Source organism: Nerophis ophidion, linkage group LG08, assembly GCF_033978795.1.
Source record: "Nerophis ophidion isolate RoL-2023_Sa linkage group LG08, RoL_Noph_v1.0, whole genome shotgun sequence".
NCBI classification, from domain to species: domain Eukaryota; kingdom Metazoa; phylum Chordata; class Actinopteri; order Syngnathiformes; family Syngnathidae; genus Nerophis; species Nerophis ophidion.
Window position 1 is genome coordinate 69,580,433 of NC_084618.1, and position 25,000 is coordinate 69,605,432.

Genomic DNA, 25,000 nt, shown 5'->3' on the forward strand with positions numbered 1-25,000 from the left:
GGCTAGTAGTTTTGGTAGCAGCTAAACTAGCATGTTGAGATACTGTGCACAGGTGATGACATCTGTGCTGGGCAGGTACACAGAGGGTTGAGGCGACAATTGTCTGGCCGGCTGACAACATTTTTTATTTTGCTAGTTAGTATGGCTGCAACTAATGACTATTTTGATAGCCAACTAGTCATTGACCATCTTAAAGTTTAGTCGACTAATGAGATTATGAAGTGTATATAGTGGTTCCAATTTAGCTATTGGATTTTCAGCTCAAGATCATTTTAGGCATGTACTAATCGTAAAGATGACTACTTCATTCAGAAATATGTCTTGATACTGTAACAGGGCCGATCATTAGGCTGGTACCAAATAATACCTACATTTTTCCCTTATAAGGCAAGGATAGGAAAAGTGCTGATAAAACAAATCTTTTTTTATTGTAAACAAATAATCAAAATATCAGCAATGGCAATAAAACGACACCCAATCCATCCAGGGTCCTGAAAACAAAAATATATTTTGTGATGATGATGACGTGTTTCGAAAGTTGCACACAGGTGGTATATTGACAGCGATTTGTCCCTTAGCGACGTTTCGTTATTGAGTTATTGATCCAACAACTTTGAATGTTCCAATCTGACTAGCACATGTTGAGATGGATTGGCTGAAAAACATGACCGGCATCAAGAAATACGTCTTCGGGACTCGGCAACTTTTTTCTTCATAAGTAATTGACCAATGATTCTAAAACTTTGAGGATATGTGCATAACACATATGCTAGCATAGCATGTCTTCAAAAGCTTTTTTTACCATAACCCACAGGGGTGCCACTATTGTAAATAGCAGTCCTGTGAAAAAATACAAACTCAAATAGAGTTGTTTTTTTTGTTTTAGTTGTGTTGCTGCATAGAGAAAGAGTCCTGTCAGGGTCAGATAAACCTGTTGACTGACAGTCTTAATTATCACTAGGGCAACTGAGCTCTAGCTTCTTTTGTGCTATTCCTGTAGCAGGAAGCCTGCAAACCTCTCACCATAAAAGGTTCAGTAATTAATGTGCACAAACTGGATGTTCGGGTGTTTAACAGCACCGTGGGGAACACCAGTGTGGTTCATTCAATGCTGCAATCTCAATTTTCTGTCGTTTGTAAAAATATTTGAGATTTTACATGTGTACAACAGTTTCTTTTAATTGCCCTTTGTCCAACTAATGTCATCGTAATGAACACACCAGTTACTTGTAGTGTACTGTTGCAACAGAGTTTAACAAACATGTCTTTAGAGTAGTTCAATGAAGTAACTAGAAACAATTAGGATTATTTAAACAATGTATTTTGTATCCTGTTTGCAACATGCTCTGTTCTGACATTTAGCAGACATAACACAACCAGAAAGATTAGTAGCTAAATTGACAGGCATGGGAGACAAACAGCCTGCTCTTGGTGGAAAACATGTGTGCAATATTGTTGTCTACTAACGACCTAGACATATCAATAACAATAAATTAAGAAACAATACCACCATTGAGACCACTTCATGACTAACATTTTCTGTATTTTCTGAGTACATTTGTGTTTGAACGCTCCTTTCCCAATTTATAAAAAACAAAAAAAAAAGTGTTCCACGCCACATCAGACACGCTTAGGCTAATATCTTGCATGATTAAGCACGAGGCACGAACACTTGGCACAACAAAGTAGCACTTCTCACTTCTTCCCTTCAGGCTGTTTGTGGAGTACAGACTAGTCAGGGTATGTGCGCATTGCAGAATCCTCAGCTAGACTGCAGCTACAGAGCCATGACTGGACACGTTTCTCTACATCTTGACACCACACAAGGAACATTTCTGTGTAAACACTTAGGGCCTGATCTACTTAAGGTTTGCTTCTATTAAAACATGTGCAAACATGATTGCACATGCAAAGCTGATCTACTTAACCTTCGCGCAAAGGATAAACGTCACTTAAACAAAATAAGGAGTGCAATCCATTTAGCGTGTATGTCTTCATGAATGTGCAGAACATATGCTGATCATACAAAATGTCCACAATATGGCGAAGAAAAAATGCAAATACAATAAATTAGCACACGCTGTGTGATTTATCAAAACTAAGGTGCCTTCTACACTAAAGTTATCCAGGGTAAATCCCGCCTAACCTTATCCTTGTCCACACACACACAATGGTCGTTTAAGACCCCCTCCCCTGCCTCCGTCCGCCGGCGAAGTCCGATCTAGTACGCATGCGCGGAAAATGTGCACGTCATAGTCACCTCCAGTGTTGCTTTGTGTGCAAGTTCTTAAACTCCATTTAACTTATATTAACTATATCCAGTGTTGTGGTATTTCAAATAACTGGAATCCAGTGCGGCAGAACAGGGGTTAGTGCATGTGCCTCACAATACCAAGGTCCTGAGTAGTCAGTAATCCTGGGCTTGGGATCTTTCTGTGTGGAGTTTGAATGTTCTCCCCGTGAATGCATGGGTTCCCTCCGGGTCCTCCGGCTTCCTCCCACTTCCAAAGACATGCACCTGGGGATAGGTTGATTGGCAACACTAAATTGGCCACAGTGTGTGAATGTGAGTGTGAATGTTGTCTGTCTATCTGTGTTGGCCCTATGTACCCCGCCTTCCGCCCGACTGCAGCTGAGATAGGCTTCAGCACCACCCGTCACCCCAAAAGGGACAAGCGATAGAAAATGGATGGGCTGGATGGATGGAATTCAGTGCGGTGTAGGGCCCTATTGTGGTGAATCACACCTGAGCCATCATAAATTATTCAAATGTTTAATAAACACGTTTTACAACAATCAATCTAGGGATTTAGATATCTGGTCAGGACACTCCTCACTCTTTTGCCATTCACCTTCATTGTCCATTCGCTTTTTAAGACTTTATATACTCTGGACCTAGACGTGGAGTTCGCGACATACATGGCGCACAATAACTGATTTCAGTCTGCTTTGCCAGTTCAAAAGCATTCGCCATTTTCTGTAGTCTTCCCTCGACGGCCAGGTAATACAAAGCACACCCTACCTTATTTATCACATTCACGGGAGCCCACATTTTCGTTGTCTCTCCTTCGAAAAATGGACAAAGTTTTTCGGTAACCAGAACATTCGAAAGTTCTCTTGGCGACTGAGAAGTGTTGTATCCAAAAAAACTGCAATCGCTTTCTAGTGTTTACCCCCGAGTGGAAACAGATTGCTATGAAGCTGGCTGTGCTGCATTTTTTCCGACGTCACTTCCTGTGTATGGCGTGGTCTTTCTGGCATCACTTCCTCTCCGAACTCAGTTTATAAACAATCGATGAGTCCATAAAAAGCTAAGAATCGGAGATTCAAGAAATACACGGCGCATTTACCCGAGTAAAAAAATGATCCAAGGAGAGTTACCTTAAACGATGGTTTAGTGTGGCTGACACGATGCTTAGGCTAAATAATTATTCGTTTAAGGGGGTTATCCGGCTTAGTGTAAAATAAAACTCAACTGCAAGAGCTCTTTTCAGTCTATATTTAGTATGTCTAGAAAGAACATGCAAACTGGCGACTGAGGAGAAAGAGCTGTGAGAAATTAAGTGATCACGTTGCAGCGCCGCCCTACATGTTTGTCAACATACATGGACTGTCAAAAATAAAAATATTAAAACATATTGTCTATTAAACAACAATTTTGTAATTGTATAGCTGTTTGATTACCTAAGATGCTGCTTAAAACAAATTCAATTGATGAGTTTTGGTAATTTTTTTTTAATGGTGTTTGTTTTTTCATATACACAGTATATGAAAAAAGCGTCTTGCAAAATGTATTTTCTTTTGTCTGGAGATCGTGCTTGCAGTTAATACCAGCCTCTCTCATGAGCTTTAACACGCTAAAAAATGTGTTCCATTGTAAATGCACTGCAGGCCTGTTTCTAAAATGCCCATAACAAGTGGTATGTATGTCTGCATGTTTTAAAACAACACAATGACACAGGTGGGAGCACAATAACATGAATGTGCCGTAAATGAGTATCTCCATGGCCAAAGTCATGTAGTACATGCAAAACCTCATTTAAATAGGCCTGCACCAGTTATCAATTGTACATGCAGTCTTGGAATATGGCCACTAACAGTACAAAAAATTTTATAGTTTGCACGTGCCCGTGTTATTTGGATCGAAGAAAAGTCGGGCCCCTAGTCTCTTACGTTGTTTGCTGTATCAAAGTGTCTCCTAATAAAACATTTCAATTACTCAACATAAAAACAAATGTAGCACCTTTCTTATTTTTAGCCCACTTTAGGAAGTGTTAGCATATGTGTTTACTGTAAGGCTCTTCATTTAGTTCTGGTTATGCACATTTTGTTGGAAGCAAAGTAGAAGTTCCCACTTGATTTGAAGGCAGCTCTGCACACTAACCATTGAGCAATCACTTTTAATAACCATCTACATTTGGCAGTGAGTTGTGCTTGAAACACGTTTATTGCTATTAAGAGGCCCAATTAACTTTGGTCAAACCACATTTTTTGGCCCTTTTTTCCCCAGTTGTACTTTACACTCATTGCAAATGACTGAAAAATACTCATTACCAAGATTATTAGGAATGTTTGGTTTCTGTTACGCTTGGGTGGCATGGTAATGCGCTGATTGTTTCCCCAAGATGCAGACGGAACTCCAGAGGCAGCGTGCAGGTGGGAGGATGATTTATTTTCCATAAATCTGTCAAGAATACAAGAATAAACAGAAAAGCGTGCTGATAGCATGGGTAGGTATGGCTAAGCTTAGCACAGGAACAAGAGTCAAAAAGGTATTCAAATGTAACTTGTTGCATGGAGTAAACAAAACAGCCAGACCAATTGTGGCGAGAGGCAGCAATAAACGGTAAATGTGTTATACTTGTATAGTGCTTTTTCTACCTTCAAGGTACGATTTCCACATTCACCCATTCACACACTGATGGCGAAAGCTGCCATGCAAGGCCCTAGCCACGACCCATCAGGAGCAAGGGTGAAGTGTCTTAAATGATAAATAAATGGGTTGTACTTGTATAGCGCTTTTCTACCTTCAAGGTACTCAAAGCGCTTTGACATTACTTCCACATTTACCCATTCACACACACATTCACACACTGATGGAGGGAGCTGCCATGCAAGGCGCCAACCAGCACCCATCAGGAGCAAGGGTGAAGTGTCTTGCTCAGGACACAACGGACGTGACGAGGTTGGTACTAGGTGGGAATTGAACCAGGGACGCTCGGGTTGCGCACGGCCACTCTTCCACTGCGCCACGCCGTCCCGTCTTGCTCAAGAACACAAAAAAAACGTGACGAGGATGGCAGAAGGTGGGGATTAAACCAGGAACCCACAGGTTGCTGGCACAGCCACTCTCCCAACTCCACCACGCCCGTCCCGTAGTTAGAACTTGTCGTTACTTTATATTAGAAATGGCAACAGTGGAGGATGAATGCCCCATAACAATAATATAGAGAAAAAGAAGAAGCTTATCGACTACGGCGTTGGCACGGACTCACGTAGATCCCAAATACAGATCAGCAGGTACCAGCAAGTAAATCAAGTTGGTTTTGCATGATATTCATGCAAAACAAAACACCAGATAATATGTCAGCTAATGGGTGTAATTTTGCAGTCCTTATACACACACCATAATAATACTTGTGTGTGTTCACTTCGGTAGCCGTAATGCGCCGACAATCCTTCATACCTTACCAAAGTCATACTTAAACATTTTGACAGATTTTTGAGGCCGTGTGCAATGTTTTATACTGTATTCTCAATGGAACATGTAAAGTTTTGGTGTTATTTACTGGTGTCTTATTGCAGTCTACATGTATCTCTTATGTGTGACTACTTGGGCTGCGAATCTTTGGGTGTCCCACGATTCGATTCAATATCTATTCTTGGGGTCACGATTCGATAATATATCGATTTTTTCGATTCGATTCTCGATTCCAAAAAAGCTTTAATAATTGTAAAGGACAATGTTTTATCAACTGATTGCAATAATGTAAATTTGTTGTAACTATGAAACAAACCAAAAAATATGACTTATTTTATCTTTGTGAAAATATTGAACACAGCGTGTTGTCAAGCTTATGAGATGCGATGCAAGTGTAAGCCACTGTGACACTATTGAATTTTAATTTTTTTTTTATAAATGTCTAATGATAAAGTCAATGAGGGATTTTTAATCACTGCTATGCTGAAATTATAACTAATATTGATACTGTTGTTGATAATATTCATTTGTGTTTCACTACTTTTGGTTTGTTCTGTCGTGTTTGTGTCTCCTCTCAATTGCTCTGTTTATTGCAGTGTTGTTGGGTCAGGTTTGGTTTTGGAATTGGATTGCATTGTTATGGTATTGCTGTGGATTGATAAAGAAAAAAAAAATAGATTTTTTAAAAATGAGAATAGATTCTTAATCGCACAACGTATTTGAATCGATTTTTTCCCACACCCCTAGTGACTACCATGTACTGGTCAGACTTATTATTACACTATGTACCAAATAAAATTGTTTCAAGGTCAACCAGAATTATTCCGTACATTAGGCACAAGGGGTTATAAGGCGCAATGTCAATTTTTGGAGAAAATGAAAAGATTTTAAGTGTTCTTTATAGTCCAAAAAATATGGTAATCAAGTAAGTCAGATAAAACCGTCAAAAAGGAAACTGTACTTTTTTAGAATTTTGTTCACAATCCTAATGAGAGACACAAAGACAAAAGGTTTTGGGTTTTCTTTGCATTCTAATTTGTAAAAAAATGGGTCGTTCTAGGTAGCTGGCAATGCAGCTAATTGGAGCAATCCATTATTTCTCTAAATCCTTTTAAAAATGTACCCATAAACCACCAACAATAATTAATTTGCTGTAACCGAGCTGTAACGACATTCTTATTGTAAGAGCAAATACTAAAGAACTGTTTACTTGGCGTAGTAACACATCACCTTTGCGACAGCATTAACCATAAACTAGCTATGCTTTTAATTTTTTAATACACAACACGATGCAATAGGACACAAATCTGTACTGATTGAAAAACATGAACATCATATTTCAGTGTCTGTAAAGTATTAGCCCACATTTCATATTTTGTTTGTACACAGCTGGCTCGACAGTGTATGTTGTAATAACAAGCAAGAAGTTCTGCATATATCATGATCAATATTATAGTGACGCACTTGATGGACCGTTGTCTGTTTGGCTCAGCTGGCCAAGGACATTTATTTGTGGTTTAGTTTGGCAAAGCACTCCATTTATGTAGGCATAGCTCGGTTTCAAGTTTTACACTTCCGAGTCAAATCACGGTGACCTCACTCTTTCGGCTTCCATCTGCTGCAACGTTTTACCCTCTGTCTGTACTTGCTTCTATAACCAGTAGTTGATCCTCCGTATATTTAGGTTTAAAAATATTAGGCTGTGAATCCTCATTTGTCCTAATATAATCATATTCGTTGTCTGTTACCAAGTCTGCCATAACTAGTACACACTCACGTTTATTTCTGGAAGTAAGAACACACTGTTGCCGGAAGTCGGAAGTATGTTGTTATGGAGACAGTCCCATTAATGCATAAAATGACCAAAACACGGTCAAAATTGAACATATTACTTATTATTATGAACATGTCTGTTAGGACAAGATATATATATATATATATATATATATATACTTGCAGTGTATTTGCAGTATAAACGTTGATGGAGGGTTTTGGAGTTTTTTTAGAGTGCTTTAAAGGTTACAACGGTTACTACTATTATCCGCATTTTGCAAGCATTTTTTAAAATCATTTTTAGAATCCTAAAAAAAAAAGACATGTAAGTAAAGACTCAATGCATATATTAGCAAAAATAGTTGAAATAATCAACATATTTTCTGCCTACCATAACCTCACCTCTTTTTTTTCTCAATCATCCATCCATCCATCCATTTTCTACCGCCTATTCCCTTTCGGGGTCGCGGGGGGCGCTGGCGCCTATCTCAGCTACAATCGGGCGGAAGGCAGGGTACACCCTGGACAAGTCGCCACCTCATCGCAGGGCCAACACAGATAGACAACATTCACACTCACATTCACACACTAGGGCCAATTTAGTGTTGCCAATCAACCTATCCCCAGGTGCATGTCTTTGGAAGTGGGAGGAAGCCGGAGTACCCGGAGGGAACCCACGCATTCACGGGGAGAACATGCAAACTCCACACAGAAAGATCCCGAGCCTGGATTTGAACCCAGGACTGCAGGAACTTCGTATTGTGAGGCAGACGCACTAACCCCTCTGCCACCGTGAAGCCCACTGCTGATTTTCTCAATCAATCAATGTTTATTTATATAGCCCTAAATCACAAGTGTCTCAAAGGGCTGCACAAGCCAAAACGACATCCGCGGTACAGAGCCCACATACGGGCAAGGAAACACTCACCCCAGTGGGACGTCGGTTCCAGTGACTGAGAAACATTGGAGAGGACCGCAAATGTGTGCAACCCCCCCAGGGGAGACCAAAAGCAATGGATGTTGAGCAGTTTTTCTAATAAATGCTTAACCTTTTACATCAATTGTACTTTTAATAGGTCGTCAAACGCTAAAGGATTTAAGAAAAAAAACTTCTCTTCAGCAATTCTGCAGAAACTATGTTTGCACATTTAAAGTTCCGGGTAAACCATGTGACCCGGATTTGACCAATTTTTATTATTTAACCTCATTAAATGATTAATGTCATTATCAGCCGTTGCCAGTCCACTGCTGGACGAAAGCCTCAGCATGTTTCTGCCATTTGGCGTACTTTTCATGCTGGTTATTAGCCTACACCTTCCACGCTGGCTTGGTGCGGGCTGGAAGGGGTATTTTATATTAGAGATCCTTCTCCTAGACTAATTGCCTTACTGGGCTGTTGAACTTAGTCGGTCCTGTTGGTTGTCCGCGCCCCATTTACCCAGGGACCCGCTCAGCTTTATGGCGCTGACCGCCCGCCAGGCACAAGAGAAGGTGCAAACGGTTCTTTGTGTGCATTTTATAGACGTTAGTTGGGACTCACTAACCCCACACACAACCTTCCATCTTATGCCTTGATGTAGTTTAGCGTCATACCCAGGACAAATGATTAATCTAGGCAACAATAAAAGAAATATTTTTTCCAAATCAAGTTAATCAAATATTTGTTGCAGTCCTAAAGTCAATGTTGTCCTTAATTATTGATCAGGTCGAGGTTGTAATAACTAAATAATACTCCACTTTACACCTCATTTTTGGAAAATGCTGCATATTATGCTTGGATCCAAAAACACATAAAAACAACAACAAGAGAAGATAAAACGTACCTAGTAATGGTCTTGATGAAAGGCTGAACTTCTGTTTCCGATGTTAAAACAGTCTTGTGTTTCAGTTTCTCAATATCAGTGTCAATATCGACTTTACTCTTGAGGCCTTTCCTGGTGTACCTTTCCTCTGACCCGTTATCCTCAAATTTCTCCTTTGTCTTTGTTTCGGATGACTCTGCAATTTTCCTGTCCTTACTGCGGACATATTTGGAGGTGAATTCTTCAGTGGTGCCATAGCGCTCCGCCAGCTCCCTCCTCCTTTCGGCTTTGTAGCGAGCGATCCGCTCGGCTTTGGTCTCTGGGGCTGAACTCTGTAAGGTGTCCATTGCATCCATCGACGATGATGATTATGATCAGCGAGCGGCGGCAAAGGAGATGATTGCTTTTTGTCTGCAAAAAACACAAGAAGACACCATTAGAGTAACGTCATTATACGCTTTTCTACATATGTCGTTCAAGGACTGCAGTCAAACTGGATTCAGTGTGTGTCGCCAGTTATCAGAGGGAACTGGCCACAATTTACTCAGCTGTGGTGCTCCAGGCCCAACCCTTTTAGGCAACTAACAGCCCCTTGTGAGAATGATGTCAGCTTGCTCTCTTCAGAGAAATCTCACATCGATTCCATCAACTGTTGCAGCCAGTTGGAAAAGGACATTATTAAAAGCCTTTACTCCCCATTGACTTTCCCACCTAATTGGTGTCTCTAATGGCTGCTAGAAAAAGATCCAAACCCCGTGATAACTCTGTATTTACTACAAACACACATGCAGTCAAACTCCAAACAGTGGAAATGAGTGTGGATGGAGTTTGTGTGTCTGCATATCTTATACTACTGGCTAACTAGTCAAAGGGTGTCCACGGCCACGTCAAATCAGGTAATGTGTCGCTGGGAAAACAATCATGTTATTTAGGACATTATGTGGAAAATTCAAACACGTTTTTGACGAGTTTAAAAACATCGCGGTTAGATGAATTAGACAGGCTGAGATGAGCTCATTTTTGTTCCGCTGAATATTCAAAGAGCCAAAAACCGCACGTCTTGCCCTGACTTAACTCTCACCGCACCATGTTTGACTTGATTATTTTGATTCTCAATACATCATATAAAACCATATTTTTTTTTATCTATTACTTTTTATTTCATGATACCTCTTCTGTTGCAACGTGTATAGTATAGGGGATGTTCAAATATATGCGATTGGGACCCAATTGGTTCCATTGACTGCCATTATAGCCACATTTGGTTGACAAAATAGTTTGTAGTTGCAGTTTACATTAAAAAAACAGTAGTTAAGTCTGACAAAGTTGATGCAGTGAAAAGCAAAAAAAAACCATTTTCAATTATGCTGTATCAACAAAAATCCACACAAATAATCCACTTTGTATTTCAATTTTGGAAAATACAGCATTATATACTGTAGGGCTGCAACGATTCATCAATTAAAATAATCAATTTGATTAGAAAACTGCTTCGATTGTTATTATGTTGTCTTAGATTAATGAGAGTAACTGATAAAAAATATATATATCTTATTCGGACTGCATAGTGTACCCAGAACTTTAAATGCACACATGTTAAAATTTCAATTACAATGTTGTTGTTTACTGCTATGAGGTGGCGACTTGTCCAGGGTGTACCCCGCCTAATGCCCAATTGCAGCTGAAATAGGCTCCAGCACCCCCCGTGACTCCGAAGGGAATAAACGGTAGGAAATGGATGGATGGATGGATGGATGTTGTTTATTAGAAATAAAAATGAAGGTTATGGTAAGCAAAAAAATAATTCTGATTACTCGATTAATCAAACAAACTAATCAATAGGATTACTAAAATTGATAGCTGCAGCCCTAATTTACTTGGTTGAATTATTATTTTTGGAGCAAATTCATTTACAAAAAAAAAATGTGCACGTTTTACCCTTAAGTCCCAAAACCGGTCTATCTCATATGTTTTATCATTGCAGTTTGTATTTTACGATTGAAAAAATCTAGGGTTCTTATAAGAGAAAAGAGTGGATCTTGAGATTGACAGGCGGATCGGTGCGGCGTCTGCAGTCATGCGGACCCTGCATCGAGCAGTCGTGGTGGAGCAGGAGCTGAGCCCGAAGGCAAAGCTCTCAATTTATGGTTATGTACGTTCCTATGCTCACCTACGATCAAGAGCTTTGGGTTATGACCGAAAGGACAAAATCACGGGCACAAGCGCAAAGGGTGAGAAGCCCTGTCATTCGGGAAAAGCTCAGGGTGAAGCCACTGCTCCTTCACATCGAGAGGAGTCCGCTGAAGTGGTTCAGGCATCTGGTCATGAAGCCCCCTGAACACGTCCCTTGGGAGGTGTTTAGGGCACGTCTGACCGGTAAGAGGCCACAGGGAAGACCCAGGACATGTTGGGGGAACTATGTCTCCTCGCTGGGCTAGGGATGTCTTGGGATCCCCAGGGATGAGCTGTACAAAGTGGCTGGGGCTTGGGCTGCTGCCCCCACGACCCGACCTCAGATAAGCAGAACAAAATGGATAGATGGATATTGAGGCCCAAATATATGATGTAAAAAAGTAAAAAAAAATCTGACTTTAAAGGGAGGGAGTGTTTTATAAACTAAGGGTAAAAGTGTAACTTTTAAGGGCCCTCAAGGGTTGCATTCATATTGCTACAAGAATGTGTTTTTGTTCCACATTAAGCGAATGGTAGGTTTTACGCTCAAGCTGCTTTGGGGCATCATGAGGTAAGAAGCTGCAGTTGAGTGCTCGAAGGTATGTTTAGGTGCAGGGGGTGCATCAGGATTAATGTAACCCTGTGGTATCCCTCCAATTATAGGGCATGCGCTGATTTAGCACATGAGCTCATGTTCATGACAAGGTGCGCAACTTTGAGGGAAAACATATCAGCGGGGGGTACTGCGCCTGGAGAATGTCAGTAATGAGAATGGAAAAGAAGAAGAAATGGACCAAGTGTATGAGGGGGTCATTGCTTGGGGGTAAGGGGAGGTGAGTCTGCACATGAAGTGGAATCAATTAGCTTACTCTAAGAACATTTTCTATTATGATGCAAGTCAAGCTTGAAGGAAATCTCAAGAGGGCCCACTGGCTCTGACTCATGACCACCTGTTGGCTAGTAAAAACAAGCCAGAATTGTATTTCTTGCTGGCTTAAATACTAGGACCTTGGAATATAGCAGTATCCACTCTGACCTCTATGTAATCATTCTCCACTTGATAAAACAAGGACAACCAATGAGGGTGAGGTTATTGTACGCAGCCCATGTTGACATGTAACTGTTTGATGATGAAATATATGCTCTACAACAAAGTTTCCTCTAACTTTATCAACTGTGTGACCTAAACATATAAAGATCATGTATAGCCATTACATCGAATTCACTGTACATGAACTAATGATAAAAGCACAGAAGATATTATTTTATTACTACTACTACTAGTACTGTTTCATTATACTGAAATATATGTGGGGAAAAAACTGCAATACAGATAACCTTGAAGATTTGTAATCATTAGACAAATGCTCAATAAGAATTACCGTATTTTTCTGAGTATAAGTCCCGCCGGAGTATAAGTCGCACATGCCGAAAATGCATAATAAAGAAGGAAAAAAATATATAAGTCGCACTGGCGTATAAGTCGCATTTTTGGGGGAAATGTATTTAATAAAACCCAACACCAAGAACAGACATTTGAAAGGCAATTTAAAATAAATAAAGAATAGTGAACAACAGGCTGAATAAGTGTACGTTATAAGACGCATAAATAACCAACTGAGAAGGTGCCTGGTATCTTAACGTAACTTATTATGGTAAGAGTCATTCAAAGAACTATAACATATAAAATATGCTATGCGTTTACCAAACAATCTGTCACTCCATCCATCCATCCATTTTCTACCGCTTATTCCCTTTTGGGGTCGCTGGCGCCTATCTCAGCTACAATCGGGCGGAACCTAATCGCTAAATCCCATGCAATCTTACACATCTGTTCTCTTATGTGAATGAGCGAAATAATATTATTTGATATTTTACGGTACTTTGTTAATAATTTCACACATAAGTCGCTCCTGAGCATAAGTTACACCCCTGGCCAAACTATGAAAAAAACTGCGACTTATAGTCCGAAAAATACGGTAGTTGCTATGCTTTTGCAATCTGACGGCCAGATTTCTTTTAACTAATCTTGCTCAAATTTGCAAAGGTGTACATTAGGTTTTGTGCTGATTTGGCTAAACACCCTCAAGTGACATTGTGGAGCAGGGGGCCCGCAAAAACAGGTTTTTATATGGCCCGCGAGATGTGTAGAAAAATGAGCTGAAACTGAGAAAGAAAGAAACTGCTGCTCCAAATGTTTCCACTGTATGTCACAATAGCAATTATTTTAGGCAAGCAAACGGTTTATACCGGGGTCAAGCTAGAGGTACACAGTAAAGCGTGGCGCCGGCTCCTAAACCCCTGACCCAAATGAAACGTAAAACCTGCCGTATTACTTCTGCTTCAAACACATTGTTTTTATGGCACCATCATTGCTCTTAAATGCCATCCATCCATCCATCATCTTCCGCTTATCCGAGGTCGGGTCGCAGGGGCAGCAGCCTAAGCAGGGAAGCCCAGACTTCCCTATCTCCAGCCACTTCGTCTAGCTCTTCCCGGGGGATCCCGAGGCGTTCCCAGGCCAGCCGGGAGACATAGTCTTCCCAACGTGTCCTGGGTCTTCCCCGTGGCCTCCTACCAGCTGGACGTGCCCTAAACACATCCCTAGGGAGGTGTTCGGGTGGCATCCTGACCAGATGCCCGAACCACCTCATCTGGCTCCTCTCGATGTGGAGGAGCAGTGGCTTTACGTTGAGCTCCTCCCGGATGGCAAAGCTTCTCACCCTATCTCTAAGGGAGAGCCCCGCCATCCGGCGGAGGAAACCCATTTCGGCCGCTTGTACCCGTGATCTTATCCTTTCGGTCATGACCCAAAGCTCATGACCATAGGTGAGGATGGGAACGTGGATCGACCGGTAAATTGAGAGCTTTGCCTTCCGGCTCAGCTCCTTCTTCACCACAACAGATCGATACAACGTCCGCATTACTGAAGACGCCGCACCGATCCACCTGTCGATCTCACGATCCACTCTTCCCCCACTCGTGAACAAGACTCCTAGGTACTTGAACTCCTCCACTTGGAGCAGGGTCTCCTCCCCAACCCGGAGATGGCACTCCACCCTTTTCCGGGCGAGAACCATGGACTCGGACTTGGAGGTGCTGATTCTCATTCCGGTTGCTTCACACTCGGCTGCGAACCGATCCAGTGAAAGCTGAAGATCCCGGCCAGATGAAGCCATCAGGACCACATCATCTGCAAAAAGCAGAGACCTAATCCCGTGGCCACCAAACCGGATCCCCTCAACGCCTTGGCTGCGCCTAGAAATTCTGTCCATAAAAGTTATGAACAGAATCGGTGACAAAGGACAGCCTTGGCGGAGTCCAACCCTCACTGGAAACGTGTCCGACTTACTGCCAGCAATGCAGACCAAGCTCTGGCACTGACCATACAGGGAGCGGACTGCCACAATAAGACAGTCCGGTACCCCATACTCTCTGAGCACTCCCCACAGGACTTCCCGAGGGACACGGTCGAATGCCTTCTCCAAGTCCACAAAGCACATGTAGACTGGTTGGGCAAACTCCCATGCACCCTCAAAAACCCTGCCGAGAGTATAGAGCTGGTCCACAGTTCCACGACCGGGACGAAAACCACACTGTTCCTCCTGAATCCGAGGTTCGACTATCCGGCGAAGCCTCCTCTCCAGTACACCTGAATAAACCTTACCGGGAAGGCTGAGGCAGGGCACTTGGCTCTTAAATGTCTCTGTCAAAAATTAGAAAGTGAACACAGAGTGTAACTCAACCCTCTAAAATAGTTTATATGGTTTGTAGAGTTAGCACAACATCAATACATGTACATGACAAATTAGGTGTTATATATATATATATTTACACTTAAAGTTCGATGACTTTGTAAATACACTGAAACAAAGTCTTAGTTTATTGCGTTCTTCATTGTGTTTTTAAAACTGCACAAATTTTTTCCTCAAAATTTATAACTAACTTGAAGTGTTTTGTCAAGAGGATTATTTGTGATTCTTACATTTTCAGGATGTGCTTGTTCTATCTTTGGCCCAAAAAAAAAAAAAAAGAAAACAATCTGAAGCTGTCATTATTTTTAAGTTATCATGCCATGATCTTACCATTGCGGTCCAGTTTGGAATAGGTTTCCTCTTATTTGGCCCTTGAGCTAAAATGAGTTTGACACCCCAACTGTGTGAGAAAATTCAAGTCAATCCCACTAATGGGGTTACTTATTAGCCACTGTGTGGTGTATTCATCGAAAAATAATAATACAATGGGTGTAGTTGGGGTGTATGTTTAGAGAAAAATTCTCACCATTTTGCGATTAAGCAGTAGAATATAAGATTACATGAACAAAAATACAGGTGTAACAGTATTTACTGCAACGCACTTCTTGTCGGGATCCCCAGCAAGAACTTCCAGAAGCTGCAGTACATACAAAATAGTGCTGCGAGGATCCTGATGAGAGTGCGGAAACATGACCACATCACACCAACTCTCAAATCCCTTCACTGGCTTCCTGTTCCACTCAGGAATGAATTCAAAATCTCCCTACTAACTCACCAGTGCCTCCATAGAAATGCCTCCCTCTACCTCAAAGAACTGCTCACCCCCAAATACTCCACACGACACCTCCGCTCCAAACAGGCTAACTTCCTCCAACCTCCACGGACAAAGCTACGAACTATGGGAGACCGGGCTTTCTGCTCCGCTGCTCCCAGTCTGTAGAACGCTCTCCCTGACCACCTGAGGGCACCTCAGACTGTGGATGCTTTTAAAAAAGGCTTAAAAACCCATCTTTAAAAAAAAAAGCCTTTTTATAGACATGCATGCTGGTTCTAGCTATTGGGCTGTTTCTAGTTTTGTATTGTATTTATTTTATTATCTTTTTATTATTATTTTTTTTTTTTTACACTGTGGCACTTTGAGGTTGTTTGCTCAACGTAAAGTGCTTTTTTAAAAATAAAATCTATTATTATTATTATTGTTATGTCTTGTGCGGAAGACTGCAGATGACAGTTGAAACATGCAAGGTAAAATAATCCATAAAGATGCAGTATTCATGCCTATCCAATGCATTAACAACTGATAAATGTAAAAATGACCAAGTAAAGCCTGATCTACATACGTGTGTTCTTGGAGCGTATTAAGTAGGGTCCTAATATTGACCTTATCAATAGTTTCACTCATAAGTACACTACTTAGCTCATGTTCCCTGCGCCAAATATGGCTCTTTGTCTGGTAGCTGACATAATCGGCCAAAGCTAAACAGAAAAAAAAAAAGAAAAAAACAGATGTACTTTTCTTGTGTTTAGTGACGGCACCTTACTTTAAAATGTCACTACGGAGAATTGCCTTAAGAAGGCAAAAAAGGATCTCGACTGGATGTTGACTTCAGGAGTAGGCACAAGCTTACATAAGTCACCTAGCTCGCTTCCTAAAAAAGGAGTGCAAATCAGCACACAACCAAAGCGTGTGCATGGAGAACCAGAAGTGCTTTGTTTGGAAGGTAGACGTGTTATTTTAAGCCACAATGGCCATTGAAGGGGAGTCATACATTTGAAAACATTTAAACATTTGGCTATGTTGATGAACACAGAAGGGGAACTAGTTATAAAGCGACATTTCTGACAGACTTTGTTTTGACCATCTTGGTAGGGTAGGTATGCAGCCCTACCGGTTTAACCAGGACATTCAGGAGGACAGTTTTATTTCTGCTCCTCTAGGGCATACAAACAAATACAATCCTCCATTTTTCAGTCACTCTTTAACCTTGCACTGCCCACTGGGACTGGGAGCTCAGGGAGGAAGATCTGTTTAAACGCGAGTCAAGTGTGTCGCTTCCTGACTGTGCCATTGACCCTATTTCACGAAACTCATTTTATCAGGAAACATCGTACTCAAGAAGCTGGAAAATGTCCAAAGGTCTCTCACAAGAGGGAATAAATAAGAAAGCTTTGAATGGGTTCGACAGACAAACGTCCACTTGGAAGTTCAAGTGCAAGATTGGAGTTGTTTATGTTGACTCATTACAAGAAATGGGTGGTTCTGGAGAGAAAATAAATGACTAGGTTGCAGCAGAGCAAGACACTACAAGTTATGAAGGCACTAAACTAAGCTGTTCTATTGTTTCGCCAACAACCTTCATTATTTAGAGTATGTGAAAATGTCCTGCTTTAGGGTTTTGTCGTAGGAAAATAATAGACACCTTGACGAAGGTTGTATTCACGCTGCTCATACAGTTTTGGTTAAGTTAGTTAGCTCATACGATACCTGTGGTCAAGTCTGAATGCGATCGTCCCAACCCTAGCATGTGGACCGAGACTACAATGCATTGCAAATGAAAAAGTATAGCAAGCGCTGTCTCTGTTCTGCAATTTCCCTGTGTGTGTGACTACTGTGCTCTTTACAGCACTTTGTTTTGGTAGTTTGCCTATCATTAACAATCTCTTTTTCACAATCTCAGATTTTTATGCATTTTCATTTGTATTCAAAACGACGTCACATCCGGCTCAGTGAATACGCATGGTGGTCACGCCAGCGTCTGTTCTCAATGGATACTAGGCGCAATTTAGCTTTTTCTGAAAGAAAAAAATCCCTTATCCTTTTTTTTCTCCGGCTGTACGAACCGTTTAAATCGCGAAAAGGACAAACGTTTCTTCAGAGTTCCTCGACAGGTAATCAAGAATGCCGAAAGAGTGCAAGATTTTATAAAAAAAAGATGACAAAAGTACCACAGACTCTAGTCCAAGGGAGCAGAGTAAGACAATGCACAAGTTTGCAGTGACCACTGCGTTAAAGGTTTGTTTGATATACTCTTAACGTTTAGTGTTTCTCATTTAAGTATCATCTTGATATCACTTGTATTTCTTACTGCGAGTGTTCCGTATTGCACCAACTCAGCAAGTCTAAATAAAAGAAAGCAAATGTGAGCAAAACCTACCAAAACCAAATATCATAAACAAAGCTTTCAGCACATACACAACGTTGACATCTACAGTTACATTTTGATAAAGTCGGGGAAAAACACGCTACTTGTAAAAGGCGCATGCAACAGCAAGACTAGGCAACAAACAAGACAGTAGACACAAAGTTAAAACATGAAATGTTACTCGAACAAAAACGACGCATATCTATCTGTCAGAGCGTTGATAACAACGTCCTTGACCCAGTCACACACAAAGAAGTTGTAAGCCTTTTCCAACTTTTCATCTGTTTTGTCATGAAGAATGATGTCTGGAGCACACAATAATTTGATATGTTTGGGATCTCCACCATATTTTTTGGGGGGGAAAAGCATAAGGATCTATTACATTGTATAGTTGTTTTTTTTTGTTCATATTTGCTTTTTGCAAGAATATGTAGGCTCCTTGTGTAATACAGCCATTTTATCTCAGTTGACCACCACTGGTTTTCACTTCCAGGACTGCCGGAATACAAGCAATACACGACTCGTACTAGACAAGTAACAATGCTAAAGGGAGTCATTTATTCTGCCTATAAATCCCTTTTGAAAACATCCAAAAACCGCCAACAATACTCCATTTACATGTGCTGATATACATATAATCAAATATTAGCGACATTGTTACTATACAACTACAACCCATTTATCATTTATTCTGCCTATAAATCCCTTTTAAAAACATCCAAAAACCGCCAACAATACTCCATTTACATGTGCTGATATACATATAATCAAATATTAGCGACATTGTTAATATACAACTACAACCCATTTATCATTTATTTACAATAAGAGATAACGCCGAAAACTACTTTTAGAGGCGCCATGATCACAGAGAAGTAAATAGCTATTGAGCCGGTGAGCTGCTGCATCGCCTCAAAGTTGGCAAAAGTTATTAGTAGTAGTTATTATAAATCATGCCTCTCACACTTGTATAGGAGATGCAGTGTTTCCCACAGTTCAGGCAACTATTTGTGGTGGTGTGGTCGGGCGGCAGGGGGTGTGTTTGTGTGTGTTGTATTCCAACGCGGAGTTGGAATATAATTACAACACTTTATGTACATATTTATATAATATTTACATATTTATATAATATGTAACTACAAGCTCCATTCACAGACAGAATCCCATTGCTTTTATGAGCAGTTAAGCGAGTCAAAAGCCGAAAAAAAAATATATATATATATATATTATTTTTATTTGTATTTTATTTGTGGCGGCCGTAATTCTTTCGTGGCGGGCCTCCACAAATAAATGAATGTGTGGGAAACCCTGAGATGGTTGAGTCCATTAGCAGAGAAGTTGGTAAACTTAGAAATTGAATTTTGACCTGACTATGAAGATACTGTAATACAGTTTTTTTTTTTTAAAGTTTGTAGTGAGAATAATATTTTGATTAATTCATCATCTTAATAGGGAACACAAGTCTCGTCCTGAAAGATATAAACATCCCATCAGACGCTATCCACTGAGAGCAGACATTGTATAGTAACTTATTGTTTTACTATGCTCGTAGTTTGTATTTCTTTTTTAGCACTTGATGCTACATGATGCTTAGGTTTTGCTCGACCTGGATCTACTTATCACTTAGCGTCTGAAACTTGTAGCTTATCCTCAATATATTTAGGCTCAAATATGACAGTCTGAATCATCATTTGTCCCAAAGCAGTCTTTGATTCCCACAAAGTCTGCCATAATTAGTGTAAGTTGTTGAGGGAAATAGCAAACGTAAAGCATTCTTCGAAATCCATGCGCCACCATGATGCTTAAAATGACCAAAATACATAAAAATAACATTTTATCAGGAAAGTGCCCGTTACTACTTTACTTATGTTTTTACAGCATGTATAGTATAGAAAATGTTATGGAGGTTTTTTAATGTTTTTAGAGGGCTTCATAGGCAGACTCGATCAAACCTATATTACCTATATTATTAGCTATCTCTTGCTATCTTTTATTTACAATATAGAATGCACATAAAAAAGAAAACATTCCTAAAACGTTTGTTTTAGACGTTTTTTGTGATTTTAGAGCCAGTAAATATAGCACAATAAAAAACAATAATAAGAATTTTGGTGTGGACTATTTGAGGTACAATTGTCCCTTGTATAGCGTTGCTAATCGGTTCCAGGCCTGACTGTAGTAAACAAATTCCCACGAAATAGGACTATTAATAAATTTAATAATTGAATAGTTAGAGAATAAAAAACTGTTTAGTATTTTCGTAATATGTTTAACATAATAATAGCCATGTTAACATTAAATAACACCCATGGAGTCATATTTGTGGACCACCACACATATTTAATGAGCCGGATGTGACGTCATGTAAATCCAAGCAATAGGGTTAAAATGACTTTAAGATCTTCAGTAGACATATTCATTTTTGTCTGCACAATCCACATGTCCACACAAGAGGACGGAAGGAATGCAGGACACGCCCCACTCATAAAGTGTGGTTTCGTTTGAGGGGGAAAAAGGGATCTTGGCTATGTAAAATATATATACCAGGTGTTCTTTTCTACTAATGAGCCCACTCTAATGCTCGAGGAGGCAAGACTGGTTAGCAGGTATTGGTAAGGATGCGTTCCCATAAGAGTGCGGTTAAGAAGCATATGTTGATCAGCAACAACAAGTCCTTATCGTCCATATCTCATATGAAAACCTCCAGGCATCCACGGGATGTTGCAGCAAGCCCTGCAGAGACCTTGACAAAAAGAGGAGGATGTAGTTTAATGAATCCAGGTCCTGACACATTCTTCCTGAGGGAACAAAGTAGAGAATGGAAAACAAACCAAGTGCTCAGAAAGCAATGGGAACTAAAACTGGTCGTGGATGGTTTTAGAGAGATTTAGTTTAGCTATGGGATTTAAGACGCCTGAATGGAAATATTAATACAACACATAATGTGGTTGGATAAAGTCAACCTGGTAATTTAGCTGCTCTGGAGATGGCATCAGAGCTGTAGCGCAGGTACATTTTGTGGCCCTAAACAAGAATTTTTTGAGGCCTCATTTTGGTCTTTAATATTACTTGTAAGTTAGGGCCTCAAGCTAACTGTAGGCTTTAGTGAGATATTGTCCCCCTTCACACTGCACACCAAATCTGATTTTTTTTGCCCTAAAGTGACACATATCTGATTTTTTTGGCCTGTCTAAACGCACCATCTGAACTTTTGCCATCAGATTCAGGCCACATCAGGAGGTAGTCCTGAATCCGATTGGAATCTGATCTTTTCAAATGTGACTGCAGTCTACACTGGGGTTGTACGGTATACCGGTATTAGTGTAGTACTAATGCATCATATTCGGTACTATACCGACTCTAAAAAGTACCGGTCTCCCACCCCCCGTCGTTGTCACATCGTGTCATTGCTGGTTTACGAGCAGACGAGCATGTTCGCAGTGCACAATCACAAAGTATTAACAAGCAGACAATGCTTGTAGACAGAAAAGGGAGAATGGACGCATTTTGGTTTAAAAACTGACTGTAAAGGTGAAGCTATAGCACTGAAACGCCCTCAGGAAGAGGTGCATTAAGACATAGCTAGCTAGCTATCAGCTAACACTCAGCCATAGTCTGCAGTGGTTTAGCTACTTCTAAATCACTAATCCTCGCCTCCATGGCGATAAATAGAGTACGTTTCTTACAAGTATTCTCCCTGCAGGATGAGGAATAGCTAAACATGCTTCACTACACACCGGCGTCACAATGTAAACAAACGCCATTGGTGGATCTACACCTGACATCCACTGTAATGATACAAAATACAGGAGCGTATCTCGTCGATCCTTCTATGATTACGTTTAAATTTTTTAACATCACAAAATATTCTTGTTTTTATAAAGTTTATATTATGTTGATAAACTCAGGAAATGTGTCCCTAGACACATGAGGACTTTGAATATGACCAATGTATGATCCTGTAACTACTTGGTATCGGATTGATACCCAAATGTGTGGTATCAACCAAAACTAATGTAAAGTTTTCAGACAACAGAAGAATAAGTGATTACTGTATTTCCTTGAATAGCCGCCGGGCATGTAAAATGCGCCTGCCTTGAATTACTGCCGGGTAAAACACGCTCCCCAAATTTATTAGCGCATGCTTACTTTTACCGCCAGGTCAAATTCGTGACGTCACGAGTGACGCTTCCCCTGCCGTCATTTTCAAAATGGCGGAGGAGGTTTTTTTTTTTTGCTTATACTGTGTGTAAACCAGGGGTCTTGTTCCACAACCATACAGATCACACTAATGGTTGTGATATAAAACAATTTTAACACTCTTACTGATATGCGCCACACTCTGTGAACCCTAACCAAACAAGAATAACAAACACATTTCTGGAGAACATTGGCTCTGTAACACATTATAAACGCAACATAAGAATTACCCAGAATTCCAATGAATCCATGACTCTTGGCTATACACCCGCTGAATTTGAACATCAAATATGTTGTCTTTGTAGTGCATTCAATTGAATATGGGTTAAAAAGGATTTGCAAATCATTGTATTCCGTTTATATTTACAACTAACACAATTTCCCAACTCATACACCCCGAAAAAAAAGTAAAAAAAAAGGTTGATAGGTTGATAACTCAGATTTTGGGGACGGCGTGGCACAGTTGGGAGAGTGGCCGTGCCAGCAACCTGAGGGTTCCTGGTTTGATCCCCAGCTTCTAACAACCTAGTCAAGTCCGTTGTGTCATTGAACAAGACACCATTGTTCCTGATGGGTCGGGGTTAATGCCTTGCATGGCAGCTCCCGTCATCAGTGTGCGGAAGTGTGTGTGAATGGGTGAATGTGGAAATAGTGTTCAAAGCCCTTTGAGTACCTTGAAGGTAGAAAAGGGCTACACAAGTATAACTCATTTAACATATCTCCAAAAGAGAAATTAAAGTGTTCAATATCTCCAATTCCAAACTGCTACCTTGCTTCCGTATTAATTGAAAAAGTAACCAAAACACAATAAATGGGCAAAAACAATGGAAAAGCAAATGTTTTTAGTCACTACATATTTAGGGGAAAGATTTGGCTACAAAATAAAAGTAAATAATGGGGTTGTTTTTGAAATACGGCAGTAAATATATCACAACGATGGTGTTTAAAGCGATGCTAAATTAGCAGATACCTCTAAGGTTTTTGAATGGACACAGCCACAATGACGCTAAACTGAACTAAAAAGATTAAAAAAGACATGATGACTCACCACTGAATAAAAGTTCAGCAAAGACATATAATATAGTATAATTGTATCCATTAAGGTAGTACAGTGGCTGTGGCCCTGAACAACCACATTGCATGTTTTTGCCAGGGGGGCGGCCCTTAATGTGTGGGTATTCAAAAGAGCTGTGGAGTTTTTAGCTGTCCTTGCCCTGTTGTGTTGAAGTCAATGGTTGCTACTCCACAAGTACCTAATTGACCCGAATATAGAATACCAATTATCTGAAAACATACGTCGTCTTACTGTATAAACGAAGTGTACAGGTTTATACATGCAGACATTCCATTTTAATATTTACTTGTCATTTCTGCAAATTATGTTGCTGTAATTTTAATGCAGCTGTTTTACTGTTACACAATTCCAGCAGTATCCCATTGCACGGTGTCCTGTGTATAAGGCACAGGTAAATAAATGCCACATCTACGTCTCTGTGGGAACGCTGTGTGCAAAGTGGCCGTGGTGACATACCAGTATGGAATGTGTACAGTTACGTTATGTTGCATGACATGCATCTGGGTCATGTGACCGACCAACAAGCGCAGTTATCTTCGACATGGTGTAAATGAAGCGCTGGCCTCTGGCCAAACAACAGGGCGGGGAGGAGGAGGGGGTCGTGTCATAGTTTTGAAGCCTCTCTCATACAACAATCAGCCACATACTGAGGGGGGGGCCAATGTGTTTCGCATTAAAAAGCAATCACTATGCACTTACAAAGGTTTAAGTAACAGCCCTTGTTCGGTTTTAATCACAATTATAGGGTCGGAACACTTCATCCTGTTGAAATGTGACTCTGCAAATAGAGCGCTTGAAAGGGTGTTTGTTCGAAAATTCCCTTCAATCGCATGACTCACTTCTTTCCTTGCTTGGAGAAAAGGAGGAAAACGAGGTTACAGTGACTGAGGAAGGAAGGAAGAAAGTACTCAGGGTGGAGGAGGACACGAAAGAAGGGGAATGAGGATGAAAAGGGTGTGTGTGGTGGATGAAGAGAATGGGCCATTGTGGGGGTGGATGTGATGGCTTTGTGGGGCATATGTCTCCAGGGTGCCATGCGGGGTGCTAGAGGGGCACAGTGTGGACAAGATCTACTGCCTGAGAAGAGGAGGCGGGGGTACAAAGTGGTCCTAATCCACCCCTGCATCGCTCCATAGTCACACACAGACATGAACTCCCTCAAATCCTTTTTACCAGAACTCCCGCAGACTGAAGCCAGTCAGCCATAAGCCAGTTGACATAACAACCCCCACGGTTACTCAGGCCTGTGCTCTGCTTTGCCTTAGTAAGTGACACTGAAAAAGCACTGATGACCTGCTTTTTGCGTTGAGCCGTCATTGTCACCAGCGCAAAGACGGTGTGCTAGATGCTCTATCTGGCACGGACGTTGTTGTACAGTA

The 25,000-nt window shown here is 40.7% G+C and overlaps 1 protein-coding gene across 2 annotated transcripts in view; it reads right to left on the minus strand.

The window, feature by feature from the left end:
- Window positions 1–25,000, minus strand: part of svild (supervillin d) — a 115,340-nt gene that overhangs the window by 70,548 nt on the left and 19,792 nt on the right. For both annotated transcript variants that reach the window (XM_061909574.1, XM_061909572.1), the window contains exon 2: window positions 9,298–9,687. In XM_061909574.1, the coding sequence (XP_061765558.1) occupies window positions 9,298–9,632 (335 nt within the window). In that variant the 5' untranslated portion in view covers window positions 9,633–9,687. The remainder of the gene's footprint in view (window positions 1–9,297; window positions 9,688–25,000) is intronic.